This window comes from Rhinatrema bivittatum, chromosome 2 (genome assembly GCF_901001135.1).
Source record: "Rhinatrema bivittatum chromosome 2, aRhiBiv1.1, whole genome shotgun sequence".
Taxonomy (NCBI): domain Eukaryota; kingdom Metazoa; phylum Chordata; class Amphibia; order Gymnophiona; family Rhinatrematidae; genus Rhinatrema; species Rhinatrema bivittatum.
In genome coordinates this window covers 354,669,371-354,689,107 of record NC_042616.1, presented here as the reverse complement: position 1 = coordinate 354,689,107, position 19,737 = coordinate 354,669,371, and the positions used below count along the sequence as shown (strand labels likewise).

The following is a 19,737-nucleotide window of genomic DNA, read 5'->3' as shown; positions in this document are numbered from 1 at the left end:
CAAAGTTATACAATCTGTTGCCAGAGTGTTTGATCAAGGCAACTAAGATAGTGGGGTTCAAAAGAGCTTTGAAAAAGTTCCTGAAGCAAAAAGCCAGGTAGACTTGGGAAAGTAAGCACTTAATCCTGGGTGTAAACTACAAGAAAAAAATAAACTATTGGAGATCTGACAGGAACTTGTGATTCTGACTGACCATTGTTAGAGACATAATGCTGAGCTCTATGGACCTTGGTCTCATACAGCATGGCACTTATGTTCTAACCAAAGGAATGAACCAAATGTGCTACACTTGAAAAGACTGCTCACTTTGTCTTACAAAAAGGAGATCTATGAGAACAAAGAAGACTTCAGAAGAGGTATGAAAACTAGGACTTTGCAAGATGTTGGAAAATTGGGAATTCTACTCTGTTTCACAGTGGGAGGAATCTGTTGTAAATTTGGGAAAACTGAAGATTGTAAATGGCATGTTCATTTACAGACTTTTTATTTAATTATTTTGATGTATTTTAATCGATGATTATTGCTGTATTATAATTTTATGACTGCATTTTATTTATTTGTATGTTGTAAACCACATAGAATAGAGAATTCTCTGATGGAATGGTATAGAGAATAAATAAATAAAGGTGCTTATGGTCGGTGCACTGTTGTGGTTTTGGCCGGAAGCCAGGTGTGGTGAACACCACCTCCAGGAGTGGCACAGGACAGAATGACTAGAGCAAGTGTGGGTGGTCTGGTGAGGCTGGGCTGAGTCTCTGGAGCAAGGTGCAGGCTGGCCGAATCTCTGGAGCAAGGTGCTGGCTGGGCAGAGTCTCTGGAGCAAGGTGCATGGAGGAAAGGGTGAATTTCAGGTACACTGGAACAGAGTGTGGGTATGCGTGGAAGGGTGCGGTAAGCGTGGACCCAGAGCACTGGAATTGGGTGCAGGTATGGGTGTAACCAGAACTCAAAAGCAGAAGGAGGGTAAGCGTGATACTGGATACGGGTATGCGTGGAACTGGAGGAAGGGAACCGGAACAAGGAAGACAGACTATGACCAGACAGGACAAAAACTACACTAAACATGAAACACAGAATGCCCAAAGGCAGTAAGGCAAGAGAAGCCCCAAGGGAAAGTACGGGCAAGCAGACAGAATCAAGAAACATCAGCTGGTCACATCAATCATTAGTGGTCAAATCCACTCTCAAGAAGGCCAAGCGCTCTCAGACCCACGCATCAGCGCCCTTGGGCAAGGATCATAGAGAGATGGACGCTCTTGGGAGGCAAATGTTCAAGGGGCCATGCTCATTGCCCGCATTGCCTCGTATCAGTTCTATATGAGCCAATACTCTTGCAACCTCTGGAAGCAGGTGCAAGAGGTGGCCGAACGACTGCCACAACAGCAGCAAGACCTTCTTATTGCTGGTGCGCTTGGATTGTGGAAAATACGAGGTTCGTTCAACCTATGTTGTTTTCGAGATGGCAGCGAGAGTCTCTGCAGTGGAATCGGCACCCACTGTGGGGCCTGGATCTCCGACTGGAGGTACAGGAACTCGCTGACCTGCTGTGCACAGGAGAGAATCTCTTTGGAGATGAGATGAGGGACGCGGTGGCCCAGTTGTGGGATCACCATGAGACCCTCCAACAGCTCTCTGCCAGCACTTTGGACTCACCCTCAGCCAGGAGGGCTGTGAGTTGGGGTCAGAGGAAGTCTCTCTACCGCCAGAGGAAGTACTGTCCTCTGGCCCTTTGCTCCCGTTCACAGAAGGTGGGCTCACAAGGCCGTCCCAAGCAACAGAGAGCTCCTAAGCCCAGCTGGCGCCCCAGCCAAATCCTGAGATGGGGTTTTGACTAAGATCGTAGGGAGTATAAGCAGGCCCACCTGTACTTGAGATGCTGGACCCCATGGTTGGTGCATATCCCCATGGTGGCCCAGTATAACCTCGGACCAATGAGTCTTGTCCATCGTCCATCAAGGGTACCAATTAGACATATTGGGTGTCCTGTCAAATTGCCCACTATGCTCATTTTGGGAGCCAGTAGCGCATCAGGAGGTACTACTTCAGGAGCTCTCTGCCCTCTTAATGGCCAGAGTGGTCGAACCTGTCCCGCCTGTCTCTTCCTTTTTCTTAGTCTCTTTCCTTATCTTCCCTTGATGCTTTCTCTTCTTCATTCTCCTCTTTATTCTATTCTCTCTCCTCCATTCCTTATTCCCTTTCTCCTCCATTATCTCCCAGAATTCTCCAACTCCCAAATCCAGAGTCCTCTCTCATCACTTTTCTTTCTACGTTTGAGTCATTTCCTTATTTCTATCTTCCCTGTACCTGGTCCTCTGTCTGTATCCTGGGTCCTCTTTACCTCTCCATCACCCTGTCCTTTAGCCAGGGTTTTTTCTCCCTTCTTTTCTTAAGTCCCTTTTATTTTCTTTCTCCCCCTTCTACTGTCCCCTCCTGGTTTTCCCTCCTCCTCATTTATACTGGATTCTCTCTATCCTCTGCTTCTTGGTGATTCCATAAGAACATAAGAAATTGCCATGCTGGGTCAGACCAAGGGTCCATCAAGCCCAGCATCCTGTTTCCAACAGTGGCCAATCCAGGCCATAAGAACCTGACAAACTCTGGAATTTGTTGCCAGAGGATGTGGTTAGTGCAGTTAGTATAGCTGTGTTTAAAAAACGATTGGATAAGTTCTTGGAGGAGAAGTCCATTACCTGCTATTAATTAAGTTGACTTAGAAAATAGCCACTGCTATTACTAGCAACGGTAACATGAAATTGACTTAGTTTTTGGGTACTTGCCAGGTTCTTATGGCCTGGATTGGCCACTGTTGGAAACAGGATGCTGGGCTTGATGGACCCTTGGTCTGACCCAGTATGGCATGTTCTTATGTTGTTAATGGATATGACAGAAGTCTTCAAAATCATGAAGAGGCTTGACCAGGTTACTCTCTCGAATAATAGAAGCACTAGGGGGCACCCCATAAAGCTAATTTAAAACAAAGAAAATTCTTTTTCACTCAGTGCATAGTTTAGCTCTGGAATTCATTACCAGTGAATGTGGTTACGCCAGTTAGTGTAACTGGGTTTAAGAAAAGTTTGGATAAGTTCCTAGAGGAAAAATCCATAGTAGTAACTTGAGATCTAGTTAATGTTTGGGTATTTGTGACTTGGATTGGCTACTGTTGGAAACAGGATACTGTACTTGATGGACTCTTGGTCTGACCTAGTATGGCATATTTTATGTTCTTATGTTCTTATATTGATACCTTATAATGGACTAACAAGTAAAATATATTGATGATGCAGTGCATGACCTTTTGCATTTATAAAGAACAGAAGATTAATCACGAGTGGGCGGTGCCATTTAAAAAAGCAAATAAAGTATTAAGAATTATTTGGAAAGGAATAGAGACTAAAATTGTGAATGCCATAATGCCTGTGTATATATCTATGGTGCAGTTCTGGTCACCCCATCTCAAGATTGTGTAACTAGAAAATGTACGGAGGACGACAATATACTCCTGGGGGAATTCTGCACAAAAACATTTAAAATTCTGTGCACAAAAAGTTAAAATTCTGCAAAATTTATATTGGCCAAAATAACACAGTTTACATGACGGTCCTTAAATAATTACATTTTAAATTAATACAGAAAAAAGTTATTACTTAAATATGCAGAATTTTCCTAGAAATTGTAAGAGTGTCCCTTTTTTGTTCTCTCTCCCTACTCCACCTGGCCACCTGCCAGTATTTCTCTCGTCCATCTCTACGCTCAACCCCTTCCACTCTATCTCCACTCTCAGAGTTTGACCCCGTTCTCAGTACTGTCCCTCCCTCTCTCACACACATGCTCCCTTCTCTAGTACACATACACACACACCCTCATACAGGCCGGCACCCTCACATACACAGGATCCCTTTTTCATACATAGTAGCTCCCAATTTCTCACACATACACACACCTTCACAATCTCCTCATATATAGGCTCTCTCTCTCTCTGGTACCCACACTCAAACACCCCCCTGCTCTCTCTCTCACACCCCCTGCTTACCCTCCCTGATCTCGCTCACACTCCCCTGCTCTCTCTCCCACCCCCCTGCTCACCCCCCTGCTTTGTCTCTCACACCTCCCCTTGCTCTTTCTCACTCCCTCCTCCCTCCAAATCTCTCATCCTCCCCTTCCCCTCTCCCCCCTCTCTCATACCCTTTCCCCTCCTCACACACACACCTTTCTCTACATACATTCATGCTCACTGGGGCCTTCATCAGTGCACGGGATGCTGGGGTCTCTGCCATTTTCTGCACAGAATTTGGCAATTTTCCATTGGGGGGTTGGGGGGAATTCTGCACAAATTCTGCGCTCCGCAGTGGCGCAGTATTCCCCCTGGACTAAAATATGATAAAGGGGATGGAATGGCTCCCTTATGAGGAAAGGCTAAATAGATTAAGGCTCTTTAGTTCAGATAGGATATGATAGAGATTTATAAAATCGTGTGTGGGGTAGAACTGTTAAATAGGGAATGTTTATTTATTCTTGTTAATATTACTAAGACAAGGGGCATACTATGCAACTAGCATGTAGCAGCCTTAAAACAAATTGGAGAAAGAAAGTATTTTTCACTCAATGCACAATTAAGCTGTGGGATTCTTGAAGGATTTGCTCAAGGCATCTAGGATAGCTGGGTTTAAAAGGGGTTTGGCTAAGATCCTGGAGAAGTCTATAAACAATTATTAGCCAGTTAGATTCTGGGAGTGAGCAACAAGGAATTAGATTTACGTTTCGGGATCTCCCTAGTATTTCCAAATAACCTAGATTGGCCACTGTTGGGCTCAAGGGAACTTTGGTCTGATCCAGCATGGCATATGTTCTTAAGTTGTACACTTGCTTTGTACCAAGACAGAACAGAGAACCTGCTTTAGGTTTTTTTCCCACTGTGCTCGTGACAACAGTAGAAAAGTTAAAAATTCAGACTGCTTTCATTTTGACCCTGTGGATTGATTTTCGGTATCTAGACATTCCAAGAAATTACTTATGATTTACAGTGAAGTGGTCCTTTAGACAAAAAAGAAATTAAAGGGAGTAGCCTAGTGGTTACAGCAGTGGGCAGCGAAGCTAAGAGTTTAAACTTGGGCATCACTTCACACTCCATTGCCTCAGGTACAAATTTAAATTGTAAGCCCTCTGGGGACAGAGACAATACTTACTGTGACTGAATGTAACTCTTTAAACTACCAGTGAAAAGGCATGAGCTAAATATAAATGAACAAATAAAAGTACTTTTATCAAATTTTTCTTTTGTTATTGTTCTAGATCCACAAGATGGCACTCTACTCCTTCTACCAGCTGAGTTACAGAAGCGTTTGGTACAGCTTTTGTACTTTGTGCCATGTCTGTCCGTAGAGTTATTCGTATGTCTACATCGCTGCTGCATTTTGGGGAGATTGTCATCAAGTTTGGCCACCATGCTTATTGGGATACTGCATGCAAGGTACTATAATATGACTTACGTTATGAAAATTGAAATATTTTTCCTACAACTTGTATTTAATTCAGATGATTTCAAAATGCAGAAGTACTAATTTCTTCTTAAGGAGATCATTGGTTAACATGCTATATCTTTGATTCATTCTTTCCTTTAAATATTTTTAAAAGAGAGTTGTGTGCATGTACTCTACTCATGTGGTTTCTGCAAGTCAATAGTAATGTAATTATGCTGTCAAAATAACTTTTGTATACTTAACTAGATATGTGTTCCCTCAATTCTCTCAGAATCCTACCCTGCCTCCCAAAAAAGAGCCTCAAACTAGAGTTTTTAAAATAACTTTATTTTCCTGGCGTGTAGCCAGATGGACTCAGTACGAATGGGATAGTATCCGCGTGCTAGCAGTTGGAGACAGATCTGACGTCAGCACGGGGTATATAGCCCCACAGGAAGCGCAGCGATTCAGTAATTTCCGTCTCCAAAGCAGTTTGGAGTGCCTGCACGCTGTTCAGCGTGCTTTCCAAGACTACTTTAATTTTTCTCTTTTCTTGTCGTTCTAGTGTCTTCTTCTTTATCTTTTGAGGTGGCAGCTCTTTCTTTGCGGATTGCGGCCTGCTGCACTGTGATGACACGTGCTTGCTTGTCTCAGGTCAGGAATAACGCTCCAGCAGCTGACATGGAGTCCGCTCTTTCCTTCCTCACAGATGCCGCATCTGATTTGGTCCGGACTACAGCTAAGGGGATTTCATCCTCTGTAGCCGCCAGGAGGCAGCTCTGGATCCGACCATGGTCCGCCGATGCACCTTCAAAGTCTTGCCTCATCAGGTTACCCTTTCAGGGCTCGTTTCTGTTTGGCAGTGACCCTTGACAAACTAGCCACTACCTGGGGTGCCTCTCCGGTACCTAGACTGCCGGAAGATCGATCCAGGAGGGGGCAGCGCTCCTTTCCATGGCCCTCCAGGGGCAGGAGTGCACAGCGCTTTGTTCCATATAGGGGGCGCTATCAGACGACGCGTCCTCAGGCCAGGACTCAGTCCTTTCGGACCAAGCAGCGCAAGCGGGGGGCTGGACCCGGTGCAGGTCCCGGTCGCGCCCCTCAATGAGAATCCGCCGATCCATCTTGGGGACGGAGCCATAGGGGGCAGGTTAACCCTCTTCTACCCCAGATGGGTCGAGATCACGTCGGACCAGTGGGTCCTTGCCTTTGTCCGGGAAGGATATTATCTGGACTTTCATCATCTTCCCCCGGACAGGCTAGTGGACTCTTCCTGTCCCCTGCACAAGAAGGCGGCGTTGGAAGCTACCCTGACGAGGCTCCTGTCCTTGAATGCCATCCTCCCAGTACCTGCCTGGGAAGTGAATTCTGGACACTATTCCATTTATTTCATGGTACCCAAGAAAGGGGGTACTTTTCGGCCTGTTCTGGACCTCAAGTCAGTCAATCGATACTTACGGGTACCGAGGTTTCGCATGGAAACTCTGCGCTCCGTCAAGGCCGCAGTCCAGCCCGGAGAATTCCTCACGGCATTAGACCTGTCAGAAGCATATCTTCATATTCCGATCCATCCAGATCATCAGCGTTATCTGCGCTTCAAGGTTCTGGGCCGCCACTTCCAGTTTCGGGCCCTACCCTTCGGGTTGGCCACGTCTCCACGGACATTCACCAAAGTGGTAGTGGTGGTGGCAGCTGCACTCAGACGGGAAGGGATTCTTGTCCATCCCTACCTGGATGACTGGCTGATCAGGGCGAAATCTCGAGCAGAGAGCCTTCGGACAACCGACAGAGTGATCGCCCTTCTGGAAAGCTTGGGCTGGGTAATCAACCTCAGCAAGAGCTGTCTACAACCTTCCCAGTCGATAGAATGTCTGGGGGTGCAGTTTGACACCCGGGCAGACACAGTCAGTCTTACGACCAAGAGGCAGTTGAAACTTCGGCAGCGTATCCAGTATCTGATGGGAGCCAGTCGGCCCATAGCCTGGGATTATCTACAGGTTCTGGGTCTCATGGCATCCACCCTGGAAGTGGTGCCTTGGGCGCGGGCCCATATGAGACCTCTACAGCATTCTCTGCTCTCTCGCTGGAGCCCCCGTCGACGGGCCTATTCCACGCACCTTCCTCTACCGGCCGGAGTTCGGACCCAGTTGCGGTGGTGGTTGCGGTCCAACCACCTGAACAAGGGGTCGAGGATGTCCTCGCCCACGTGGACCTTGCTCACCACGGATGCCAGCCTGAGCAGCTGGGGAGCACATTGCGAAGAGCTCACCGCGCAAGGACGATGGTCCAGAGAGGAGTCCACGTGGAACATCAGTCGCCTGGAGGCCCGAGTGGTTCGTTTGGCATGCCTTCGATTCGCTCCCAGACTGCAGCACAGGGCTGTCAGAGTGATGTCCGACAACGCCACCACGGTGGCCTACATCAACCGGTAGGGCGGAACCAGGAGCCGACAAGTATCTCTGGAAATCGCCCCACTGATGGCCTGGGCGGAGGCGAATCTGCAGGACTTCTCCGCCGTCCACATTGCCGGGAAGGACAATATCACAGCAGATTTCCTCAGCAGGGAAAGCTTGAATCCGGGCGAGTGGCAGCTCTCGCCCACTGCCTTCCAGATGATCGTGGATCATTGGGGGATGCCGGACATGGATTTACTGGCGGACAAGTCCAACGCCCAAGTACCCAGATATTTCAGCCGCAAGCGCGACCCGTTCTCACTCTGAATCGACGCCCTGGTGCAGACATGGCCTCCAGGGACTCTGCTGTACGCCTTCCCTCCGTGGCCTCTGCTAGGCGCTGTCATCCGCAAGATCCAGAGGCACCGGGGCCTAGTTCTTCTAGTGGCACCAGACTGGCCAAGAAGACCCTGGTATGCGGACATGAGAAGACTGCTGGCGGGGGAGCATCTTCCCCTGCCTCCTCGCCGGGACCTTCTCCGTCAAAGTCCCATTCTTCACGAGGATCCGGCTCAATTCTCTCTTACGGTATGGCCCTTGAGAGGGCTAGATTAAAGAAGGGTTACTCGGAGCCCGTGATTTCTACCCTCCTCCAAGCTCGCAAGTTCTCCACATCCCTCACATACATCCGGATCTGGCGTGTTTTTGAAGCATGGTGCGACACTCACGGCACCGATCCACATGCCAGCACAATCCCTATTGTATTGGATTTTCTGCAGGATGGCCTTCAGAAGGGTCTGTCCCTTAGTTCCATCAAAGTGCAGGTGGCTGCGCTGTCTTGCTATGGTCCCAGGAGGGACGGCAAGACCATCGCCAAGCACCCAGATGTTTCTCGCTTCCTGCAGGGAGTCAAGCATATTCGTCCGCCACTAAAGTGGCCTGTGCCGTTGTGGAACCTCAACCTTGTTTTGGATTTCCTCGCGGGATCCACCTTCAGGCCCCTTCGGGGCCTGTCCCTCCGTTCTCTAACCCTGAAGATGGTATTCTTGCTGGCGGTGTGTTCGGCACGCCGCATCTCAGAGCTACAGGCACTGTCCTGCCGGGATCCCTTTCTCCGAATCACTCCAGAGGCTATCCATCTCCGAACAGTTCCCTCCTTTCTCACTAAAGTGGTTTCACAGTTCCATCTTAATCAGACTATCTCCCTGCCTACCACGGCGGGGCTGAAGAAATCCGAAGAAGGGCGTTTGTTGCGCCATCTCGATCTTGGCAGATTGCTGCCCAGATATTTGGAGCTTACACAAGACCTACGCAAGACGGACCGTCTGTTCGTCCTGCACAGCGGGAAGAAGCAAGGTGAAGCGGCCTCTCGGCCCACCATTGCCCGCTGGGTCAAAGAAGTGGTCAGAGCCGCCTACGTGGAGGCCGGGAAGACTCCGCCTCTCCAGGTCAAGGCTCATTCTACCAGAGCCCAAGCGGCATCTTGGGCTGAATCTAGGATGCTGTCGCCGGCGGAAATCTGTAGGGCGGCGACGTGGTCCTCCCTCCATACCTTTTCCAGGTTCTACCGTCTGGATGTCCAGGCCAGGGAGGACTCAGCTTTTGCGAGGCGGTACTACATGGTCCTCAGGCAGCCTCCCGCCCAGTCCGGGAGTAAAAGCTTTTGTACATCCCATTCGTACTGAGTCCATCTGGCTACACGCCAGGAAATGTTTGGATTACTTACCTGGTAATCCCCTTTTCCTTAGTGTAGACAGATGGACTCAGCATCCCGCCCAGCTTCCTGTGTACATGGGTTTCACCGATTCCAGGTAAGCCATGGCATTTGTTCTACATGAGAGCATACACTCTACCAGGTGTCAGCGCCTTCCGGTTGGGACTGCTGGCGGTCTCCAGCCACTGTCAATCGGTTAGCAGAATCCTGTTCACTTTTTCACTTTTCACTGAGCGTCAGTACACACATCCATAACAGCTTTTGCAAGGAAGATTACTGAATCGCTGCGCTTCCTGTGGGGCTATATACCCGTGCTGACGTCAGATCCATCTCCAACTGCTAGCACGCGGATACTATCCCATTCGTACTGAGTCCATCTGTCTACACTAAGGAAAAGGGGATTACCAGGTAAGTAATCCAAACAATATTTTTATTTGAAGTGCCTTTTGGCACTTCAAAGCAGATTACATTTATGAACCATAAGTTTTTCCCTTTAGGGCATATAGTGTGTTAAATTATGTTTGTATACTCTCTGAAAGAATAGCAACCAAACCTACTTTTTGAGTTAGCAAAGTTGTAATGTCTCTGTAGTATGCAGTCTAGGTAATCAATGGAGAGGCATTATGTTTACTAGTAATGTAATAAATAGTAATATTTTTTCTTTTTAAAGCCACAGAAATGATAGTGTTCTATTTCACATACTTTAAAATACTGCTTCCTTTGAACCATAAATATACCAATAGCAAGTACAGTAGTAAACATGTAGTAGAAATTCAAAAGCTCCAATTACATTCTTTCAAGCTAGGAACTACAAAGAAAATCCAGATATTTATTTACCAAGAATTTATATTCCACATATTTCACGATTCGAAACAGATTCCATCAAAAACATACATAACTCATCATACATAAAACACAGAAAATTTACCTCCTAAAAAGACAATAAACAATTCATAAAATATTTAAATAAATACAAATCAAACGATTAAATCAAATTAGAACTCACATCAAAAATTAAAAACAGGATAAAAAAAGGCAAAGGAGGATCATGTGATGTTCTTTTGAGCTGTTTGAACATGAGTTTCCTAGCATGTAGCCAGATGGACTCAGAACAAGTGGGTATAGTGTGCACGTGCTAGCAGTTGGAGACGGATCTGACGTCAGCACAGGTACATATACCCCCACAGGAAGTGAAGCAATTCAGTAATTTCCGTCTCCAAAGCAGTTTGGAGAGCCTGCACGCTCGCTGAGCGTGTTTTCCAATACTACTTTCTACTTTCTATATTCTACTTAACAAATTTCTACAGAACAAAGAGCCCCGTACTCCTGCGGTGATACCCTCGGATCCCTCCCCCAGTTGAGTTTCCCAGGGTGATTTCCGCGATCCCTCGGAGGTCTACGCCTCGGTCCGGTGGCCGAATTGCGGCAGGGATCTAGCCCCCGAGCGAGAAGGGCTCGGGCGTGGCTGAGAGGCGCCTCGGTCCCGGCGTGGACTTAGAGGCAGCAGGTGCATTTCCTCAAGCGCGGCGGTGAAGGTATTTCCCCTCTCCCCCCGCAGCCGGAGACCGCCCGGGTTCCAGCCAGGAAGCGCCGAGGATCAGGTAAGGCGTATATCTCTTACTTTCCTGGTGTGTAGACAGATGGACTCAGAACGAATGGGATAGTATCCGCGTGCTAGCAGTTGGAGACTGATCTGACATCAGCACGGGGGTATATATATCCCCACAGGAAGCGTAGCAACTCAGTAATTTCCGTCTCCAAAGCAGTTTGGAGTGCCTGCACGCTAGTTGAGCGTGCTTTCCAAGACTACTTTAATTTTTCTCTTTTCTTATAATTCTAGATTCTACATTCTATTTTCTACAAAAATATCGAGCCCCGCACTCCTGCGGTGATACCCGAAGGTCACTCCCCCAGTAGAGTTACCCGGGGTGATTTCCGTGATCCCCCCCGGAGGTGAAGTCCTCGGTCCGGCCGAAGCGCGGCAGGGACGTAGCCCCCGGGCGAGGTCCGGGTGAGGCATACGAAGCACCTCGGTCCCGGCGTGGACGAGGTAGCGGGTGCATATCCTCAATCGTGGTGGTGAAGGTATTTGCCCGCTCTCCCCGCAGCCGGAGACCGCCTGCATTCCAGCCGAGAAGCGCCGAGGTTCAGGTGAGGCGTACATCTCGTGTTTCGGGTCTCCGAAGGAACAGAGGATCGGCGGCGTGGCACGCCAAGGAGGGCGCCATCTTGTGGATCTCGTTCAGGTAGGGTGCCGATAATAGGCGCAGGTTTATTCCTCCTTGTGCGTATATTGCCTTCTTCCTGTCAGGTATTGCCACCCGCATATTGCTGAGAGCTTATTGAATGCTATTCAGACCGTGTTGCGGCCTGTATATTACTAACTGCATATTGCTGAGTGCATATGGCCTAACTGTTGAGCGTGTGTTGCTAGACCGCCTACTTGCTGAGAGCGTACCGAATGCCATTATTGCTACTTGAATATTGCTAAGAGCTTATTGAGAAGCGGCTTATTAAGGAGTGCCTGTTATATTGAGCGCCTATTGCTGCCGCATACTATTGAGCGCCTGTTCTATTAAGCGTATATTGCAGCCGCATATTATTGAGCGCCTGTTCTATTCAGCGTATATTGCTGCCGCATATTATTGAGCGCCTGTTCTATTAAGCGTATACTGCAGCTGCATATTATTGAGCGCCTGTGCTACTAAGCGTATATTGCTGCCGCATATTATTGGGCGCCTATTGCTGCCGCATAATATTAAGCGCCTATTGTGTTAAGCATATATTGTGGCCGCTTTTCATTCAGCGCATACTATGGATCAAAACACCTCGGCGTCTTCAGCGGGTGCGCTGCCTGCCTCCGGCATTAAAGCCTTCGGCCTCTGCTCTGCATGCCAACTAAGGGCCACACACAGTGAAGAGCCAGACTCCCTATGTGCCCAATGTGAAGAGGCCGTGGGACCCTCGGGCCAGGACCCGTCTCAGCCGCGATTTGCGTACAGCTCCCCAGGGGCTACCCCGGATTTAGCGGGCAGTCTCGACCAATCGGGAATCCCGGGGGATCTTGTACCCCGGCGATTAGAGGCTGCTTCACTTTCCTGGGTGGATCTTTTTAAGGGGATTCATGCTTTTGTACAGATGCAGACGGCTTCCCGTCTAGGCCCTGCGGTTCCTGCTGTTCCAGCTGTTCCAGCGGTTGCTGCGGTTCCGGCGGTGGCCGCGACCGCGGCGGTGGCCCCGGCGGATCCTGTTCCTGGACCCTCACGCTCTTATCGTGAGCGGGACCTCCCGCCGCTGGACAACCCAGATCAATCAGACCAGGAGTTTTCACCGGACGAATCCGAACTCCCGGACGAAGGGGACCTTCCCCCAGGGATTGAACCATATAGAACCATGAGGCGGTTCTTCCCTAAGGAGGATCTCTCCGACCTGGTGTCGCAGTGTCTGGCGGAGTTGGATATTACAGGTCCCAGCGCTACGGTACCCTCTGCGCAGAACCCCCTGCTGGAAGGTCTTCGTCCTACAGCCTGCCATTTTCCATTCTTGCAAGCAGCACAACAACTGATAGATTTAGAATGGGCGGCACCAGCGGCTTCCTTTAAAGGGGGCCGGGCCCTGATGGGCATGTACCCATTGGCACCAGCTATCCAGTACCTGCTGGCGTGCCCTCAGGTGGACGCCTTGATTAGCGCTGTGGTCAATCGCACTACCATTCCAGTTGAAGGGGGGACGGCCCTCAAGGAGCCTCATGACCGGCGACTGGACGCCATTCTGAAACAGACCTTTGAGGAGGCAGCTCTATCTTTGCGGATCGCGACCTGCTGCACAGTGGTGACGCGTGCCTGTTTGTCACAGGTTAGGAACAACGTTCCAACAGCTGACATGGAGTCCGCTCTTTCCTTCCTCACGGATGCTGCATCTGACCTGGTCCGGACAACAGCTAAAGGGATCTCCTCCTCCGTAGCCGCCAGGAGGCAGCTCTGGATCCGGAGATGGTCAGCTGATGCGCCTTCAAAGTCACGCCTCACCAGATTGCCCTTTAAGGGCTCTTTCCTATTTGGCAGCGACCTTGATAAACTGGCCAGTACATGGGGTGCCTCTCCCGTGCCTAGACTGCCGGAAGATCGGTTCAGAAGGGGCCAGCGCGCTTTGCCAAGGCCCTCCAGGGGCAGGAGTTCCCAGCGCTTTGTTTCCTACAGGGGTCGCTACCAGGCACCACGTCCTCAGGCCAGGAATCAGTCCTTTCGGACCAAGCAGCGCAAGAGGGGAGCGGGCCCGGGCTCGGGTCCCGGCCGTGCCTCCCAATGAGATTCCGCTGATTCATCTGGGGGACGGGGCCATAGGGGGCAGGTTAACCCTCTTCTACCCCAGATGGGTCGAGATCACGTCGGACCAGTGGGTCCTCGCCATTATCCGGGAGGGATATTATCTGGACTTTTATCATCTCCCTCTGGACAAGTTTGTGGAATCGTCATGTCCCCATGCACAAGAAGGCAGCATTGGAAGCTACCTTGGCGAGGCTCCTGTCCTTGAGAGCCATCATCCCAGTACCTGCCTGGGAAGTGAATTCTGGACACTATTCCATTTATTTTATGGTACCCAAGAAAGGGGGCATCTTTCGGCCTGTGCTGGACCTCAAATCAGTCAATCGCTACTTACGGGTGCCGAGGTTTCGCATGGAGACTCTGCGCTCCGTCAAGGCTGCAGTACAGCCAGGAGAATTCCTCACGGTGCTGGACCTGTCAGAGGCATATCTGCATATCCCGATCCATCCGGATCATCAGCGCTACCTATGCTTCAAGGTTCTCGGCCGCCACTTCCAATTCCGGGCTCTGCCCTTCGGGTTGGCCACGTCCCCAAGGACATTTACCAAGGTGGTCATAGTGGTGGCAGCGGCACTCAGGCGGGAAGGAATTTTGGTCCATCTCTACCTAGACGACTGGCTGATCAGGGCGAAATCTCGAGAGGAGAGCCTTCGGACAACAGACAGAATTATTGCCCTTCTGGAAAGCTTGGGCTGGGTAATCAATCTCAGGAATAGCTGCCTAGAGCCGTCCCAGTCTCTGGAATATCTGGGAGTGGAATTCGACACGCAGGCAGACAGTCAGTCTCACTGCCAAAAGAAGGTTGAAACTTCAGACGCGTATCCAGTACCTGATGGGAGCCAGTCGGCCCATAGCGTGGGATTATCTGCAAGTTCTTGGTCTCATGGCATCCACCCTGGAAGTGGTACCTTGGGCAAGGGCCCATATGAGACCCCTACAACACTCCCTGCTCTCTCGCTGGAGCCCTCGTCTACGGAACTATTCCACTCGCCTACCTCTGCCTGCCAGAGTCCGGACACAGTTACGGTGGTGGCTGCAGTCCGACCGCATGAGCAAGGGGTCAAGGATGTCCTCTCCCACGTGGACGCTGCTCACCACAGATGCCAGCTTGAGCGGCTGGGGAGCGCACTGCGAAGGACTCACCGCACAAGGGCGGTGGCGCGGAGAAGAGTCAGCGTGGAACATCAACCGTCTAGAGGCTCGGGCGGTCCGATTGGCATGCCTTCGATTTGCGCACAGACTGAAGAACAGAGCAGTCAGAGTGATGTCAGACAACGCCACCACGGTAGCACACAGGGCGGAACCAGAAGCCGGCACGTATCTCTGGAGATCGCCCACTGATGGTTTTGGGCAGAGGCGAATCTTCCGGACATCTCCGCTGTTCATATCACCGGGACGGGACAATACCACGGCAGACTTCCTCAGCAGAGAACGTCTAAATCCGGAGAGTGGCAGCTGTCACCCACAGCCTTCCAGATGATTGTGGATCACTGGGGGATCCCGGACATGGATTTACTGGCGGGACAGGTCCAATGCTCAAGTACCCAGATACTTCAGCCGCAAGTGCGATCCGTTCTCCCACGGAATCGATGCCCTGGTTCAGTCGTGGCCTCCAGGGACTCTGCTATACGCCTTTCCTCCATGGCCTCTGCTGGGCGCTATCATCCACAAGATTCAGAAGCACCGGGGTCCTAGTTCTTCTAGTGGGCACCAGACTGGCCCAGGAAGACCCTGGTACGCAGACATGAGAAGACTACTGGCAGGGGAGCCTCTTCCCCTGCCTCCTCTCCGGGACCTTCTACGTCAAGGTCCCATCCTCCACGAGGATCCAGCTCAATTCTCTCTTACGGTCTGGCCATTGAGAGGGCTAGACTGAAGAAAAGAGGTTACTCGGAGCCCGTGATTGATACACTCCTCCGAGCTCGCAAGTTTTCCACATCCTCACCTATGTCAGGATCTGGAGAGTGTTTGAAGCATGGTGCGACACTCATGGCACCAATCCACATGTGACCACAATCCCTATTTATTTATTTATTTATTTATTTAACATCTCTTTTATACTGATATCCGTTCGCACATCGCATCGGTTCACAATAAACAAAAACTTTTGGGCGGGGCCCTTACATGTAACAGATAACTTAGTGAACTAGGAAAAATACAATTAACTTTTGGGAGGAGCCCTTACATATAACAAACATCAATGGGTAGATGCAATGCAATAGAACTGTAACTATAACTATATACATGAGAGTGCACAGTACAAAATCAGCGGACATAAGGTGTTCATAACAAAATAACATTGTAAAATTCACAGAGGGGTTTTATTTAATAGGGGGTGACATGGGGTAGGCTTGTTGAAAGAGCCAGGTTTTAAGTTTCTTTTTGAAAGTGGGGGTATATGTCTCCATGCGAATATCATGGGGCAGGGAGTTCCATATGGTGGGGCCGGCAAGAGAAAAGGCTCTGTTTATAGTAGAGGAGAGTTTAAAAGATTTGATAGATTGGGCACGAAGTGTTCCTTAGAGGGCTGGGCGGGTAGGTCTCTTGGAGGTGCGAGGTAGGAGGGGGGAATTAAGCCAGTTGAGGTTGGAATTTAATAGACTTGTGTATGATAGATAGTGTTTTATATAGAATTCGTGACTGTATAGGGAGCCAGTGTAGTTCGATAAGTGTGGGAGTGATGTGATCTCTTTTCTTTGTGTTTGACAGTATCCGAGCGGCGGCATTTTGTGTTTGAGTGTTGGATTTCCTGCAGGATGGACTTCAGAAGGGTCTCTCCCTCAGCTCCATCAAAGTTCAGGTGGCTGTGCTGTCTTGCTATGGTCCCAGAAGGGATGGCAAGACCATCGCCAAGCACCCAGATGTTTCTCGCTTCCTGCAAGGAGTCAAGCATATTCGTCCGCCACTGAAGTGGCCTGTGCCTATGTGGAACCTCAACCTTGTTTGGATTTCCTCGCGGGAGCCACCTTCAGACCCCTTCGGGGCCTGTCTCTCCGTTCTCTAACCTTGAAGATGGTGTTCTTGCTGGCTGTATGTTCAGCCCACCGCGTCTCAGAGCTACAAGCACTGTCCTGCCGTGATCCCTTTCTCAGAATCACTCCTGAGGCTATCCATCTCCGGACGGTCCCCTCCTTTCTACCGAAAGTGGTTTTCACAGTTTCATCTTAACCAAACCATATCCTTGCTTACCACGGCGGGTTTGAAGAAATCTGAAGAAGGGCGTTTATTGCGCCATCTCGACATCGGCGGATTACTGCCCAGATATCTGGAAGTGACACAACAACTACGAAAGACGGACCATCTGTTCGTCCTGCACAGCGGGAAGAAGCAAGGTGAAGCGGCCTCGCGGTCCACCATCGCCCGCTGGATTAAAGAAGTTATCAGAGCAGCTTACGTAGAAGCCGGGAAGTCTCCGCCTCTACAAGTCAAGACTCAATCTACCAGAGCACAAGCGACATCCTGGGCTGAATCCAGGATGCTGTCGCCTGCAGAAATCTGTAAAGTGGCGACGTGGTCCTCCCTCCATACCTTCTCCAGATTCTACCGTCTGGATGTCCAGGCCAGGGAGGACTCAGCATTTGTGCGGGCGGTACTACATGGTCCTCAGGCAGCCTCCCGCCCAGGCTGGGAGTAAAGCTTTTGTACATCCCATTCGTTCTGAGTCCATCTGGCTACACGCCAGGAAATGTTGAGATTACTACCTGATAATCTCCTTTTCCTTAGTGTAGACAGATGGACTCTGCATCCCGCCCAGCTGCCTGTGTACATGGGTTTCACCGATTCCAGGTAAGCCATGTCTTCTGTTCCATAAGAGCGTACACTCCTACGGTTGTGAATGCTGGCGGTCTCCAGCTACTATCAATCGGTCAGGGGAATCCTGTTTTCACTTTTCACTGAGCGTCAGTACACACATCCATAATAGCTTTTGCAAGGAAGATTACTGAGTTGCTACGCTTCCTGTGGGGATATATATACCCCCGTGCTGACGTCAGATCCGCCTCCAACTGCTAGCACGCGGATACTATCCCATTCGTTCTGAGTCCATCTGTCTACACTAAGGAAAAGGAGATTATCAGGTAGTAATCTCAACATTTTGGTCTCCGAGGTACGAGGATCGGCGGCGTTGCCTGCATGCGGCACGCCGTGGAGGTCGCCATTTTGTCGGTCTTGTTCAGGTATTGAGCGCCCATGATAGGCGCCTGTATGTTATGCTGACCGCATATTGTTGAGCGTATATTGTATATTGAGCGTATATTGCTGACTGCATATTATTGAGCGCATATTGTATATTATTGAGCGCATATTGCTGACAGCATATTATGGAGCACATATTGTATATTATGGAGCGCATATTGTATATTATGGAGCGCATATTGTATATTATTGAGCGCATATTGCTGACCGCATATTATGGAGCGCATATTATTGAGCGCATATTGTATATTATTGAGCGTATATTGCTGACCGCATATTATTGGGCGTCCTGCACTCGCCGCGATGGAACATTTAAACACCCCGGCGTCTCCTGCGGTGGCACCTCCTGATTCCGGCGTGAAAGCTCTCGGCCTCTGCTCAGCATGCCAGCTTAGAGCCACGCAGAGCGTGGAGCCAGTCTCCCTTTGTGCCCAATGTGAGGAGGCCGTGGGAGCCTCGGGCCAGGACCAGTCTCAACCGAGGTTTGTCGACAGTTCCCCAGGGGCCACCCCGGATCTAGCGGGCAGTCTTGAACAGCCAGGAATCCCGGGGGACCTGGTACCCCGAAGGCTAGAGACCGCTTCCATTTCATGGGTGGATTTATTTAAGGGGATCCATGCCTTTGTACAGATGCAGTCAGCTTCCCGTCCAGGCCCTGCGGCTGCTCCAGCTGACCCTGCCCCTGGACCTTCTCGCCCTTATCGTGGGCACCCGCCTCCGGGCAGTCCAGCTCATGCGGACCCTGATGTCTCGGAGGACGAGTCCGAACCCCCCAAGGAGGGGGGAACTTCCCTCGGGATTGAGCCATATCGAACCATGCCGCGGTTCTTTCCCAAGGAAGATCTCTCCGACCTGGTCTCTCAGTGCCTGACGGAGTTGCCTATTCCAGGCCCCAGCACTATGGAGGCAGCTACGCAGAACCCCGTGCTGGAAGATCTTCGTCCTACAACCCGCCATTTTCCCTTCCTACAAGCAGCGCAACAACTGATAGATTTGGAGTGGACTGCGCCAGCGGCCTCATTCAAAGGGGGTCGGGCCCTCCAGAGGTAGAAGCTCCCAACGCTTCACTCCTCCCTATAGGAGTCGCTACCAGGCACCTCGTTCTCAGGCCAGGAACCAGACCTTTCGGACCAAGCAGCATAAGAGGGGAGCCGGCTCAGGTTCAGGTCCCGGCCGCGCCTCCCAATGAGAATCAGCCGATCCATCTGGGGGACGGAGCCATAGGGGGCAGGTTAACCCTCTTCTACCCCAGATGGGTCGAGATTAATTCGGACCAGTGGGTCCTCGCCATCATCCGAGAGGGGTATTATCTGGAATTCCATCACATCCCTCCAGACAGGTTTGTGGAATTCCCGTGTCCAATCCACAAGAAGGCAGCATTGCAAGCTACCGTGGCGAGGCTCCTGTCCTTAAAAGCCATAATCCCAGTACCTGCATGGGAAATGGACTCCGGACACTATTCCATTTATTTTATGGTACCCAAGAAAGAGGGCACTTTCCGGCCCGTATTGGACCTCAAGTCAGTCAACCGATACTTAAGGGTCCCGAGGTTTCGCATGGAAACTCTGCGCTCAGTCAAGACCGCAGTACAGCCAGGGGAATTCCTCGCGGCCTTAGACTTGTCGGAAGCCTACCTGCATATCCCGATCCATCGG

At 50.3% G+C, this 19,737-nt stretch overlaps 1 protein-coding gene across 6 annotated transcripts in view; it reads left to right on the top strand.

The window, feature by feature from the left end:
* TEX10 (testis expressed 10) overlaps window positions 1–19,737 on the top strand; it is a 678,603-nt gene that overhangs the window by 343,191 nt on the left and 315,675 nt on the right. For all 6 annotated transcript variants that reach the window (XR_003854633.1, XR_003854635.1, XR_003854634.1 and 3 more), the window contains one exon: window positions 5,290–5,467. Coding sequence is in view for 3 of the 6 variants with exons in the window: in XM_029589917.1 (XP_029445777.1) it covers window positions 5,290–5,467 (178 nt within the window). In the remaining 3 variants the exon portion in view is untranslated. The remainder of the gene's footprint in view (window positions 1–5,289; window positions 5,468–19,737) is intronic.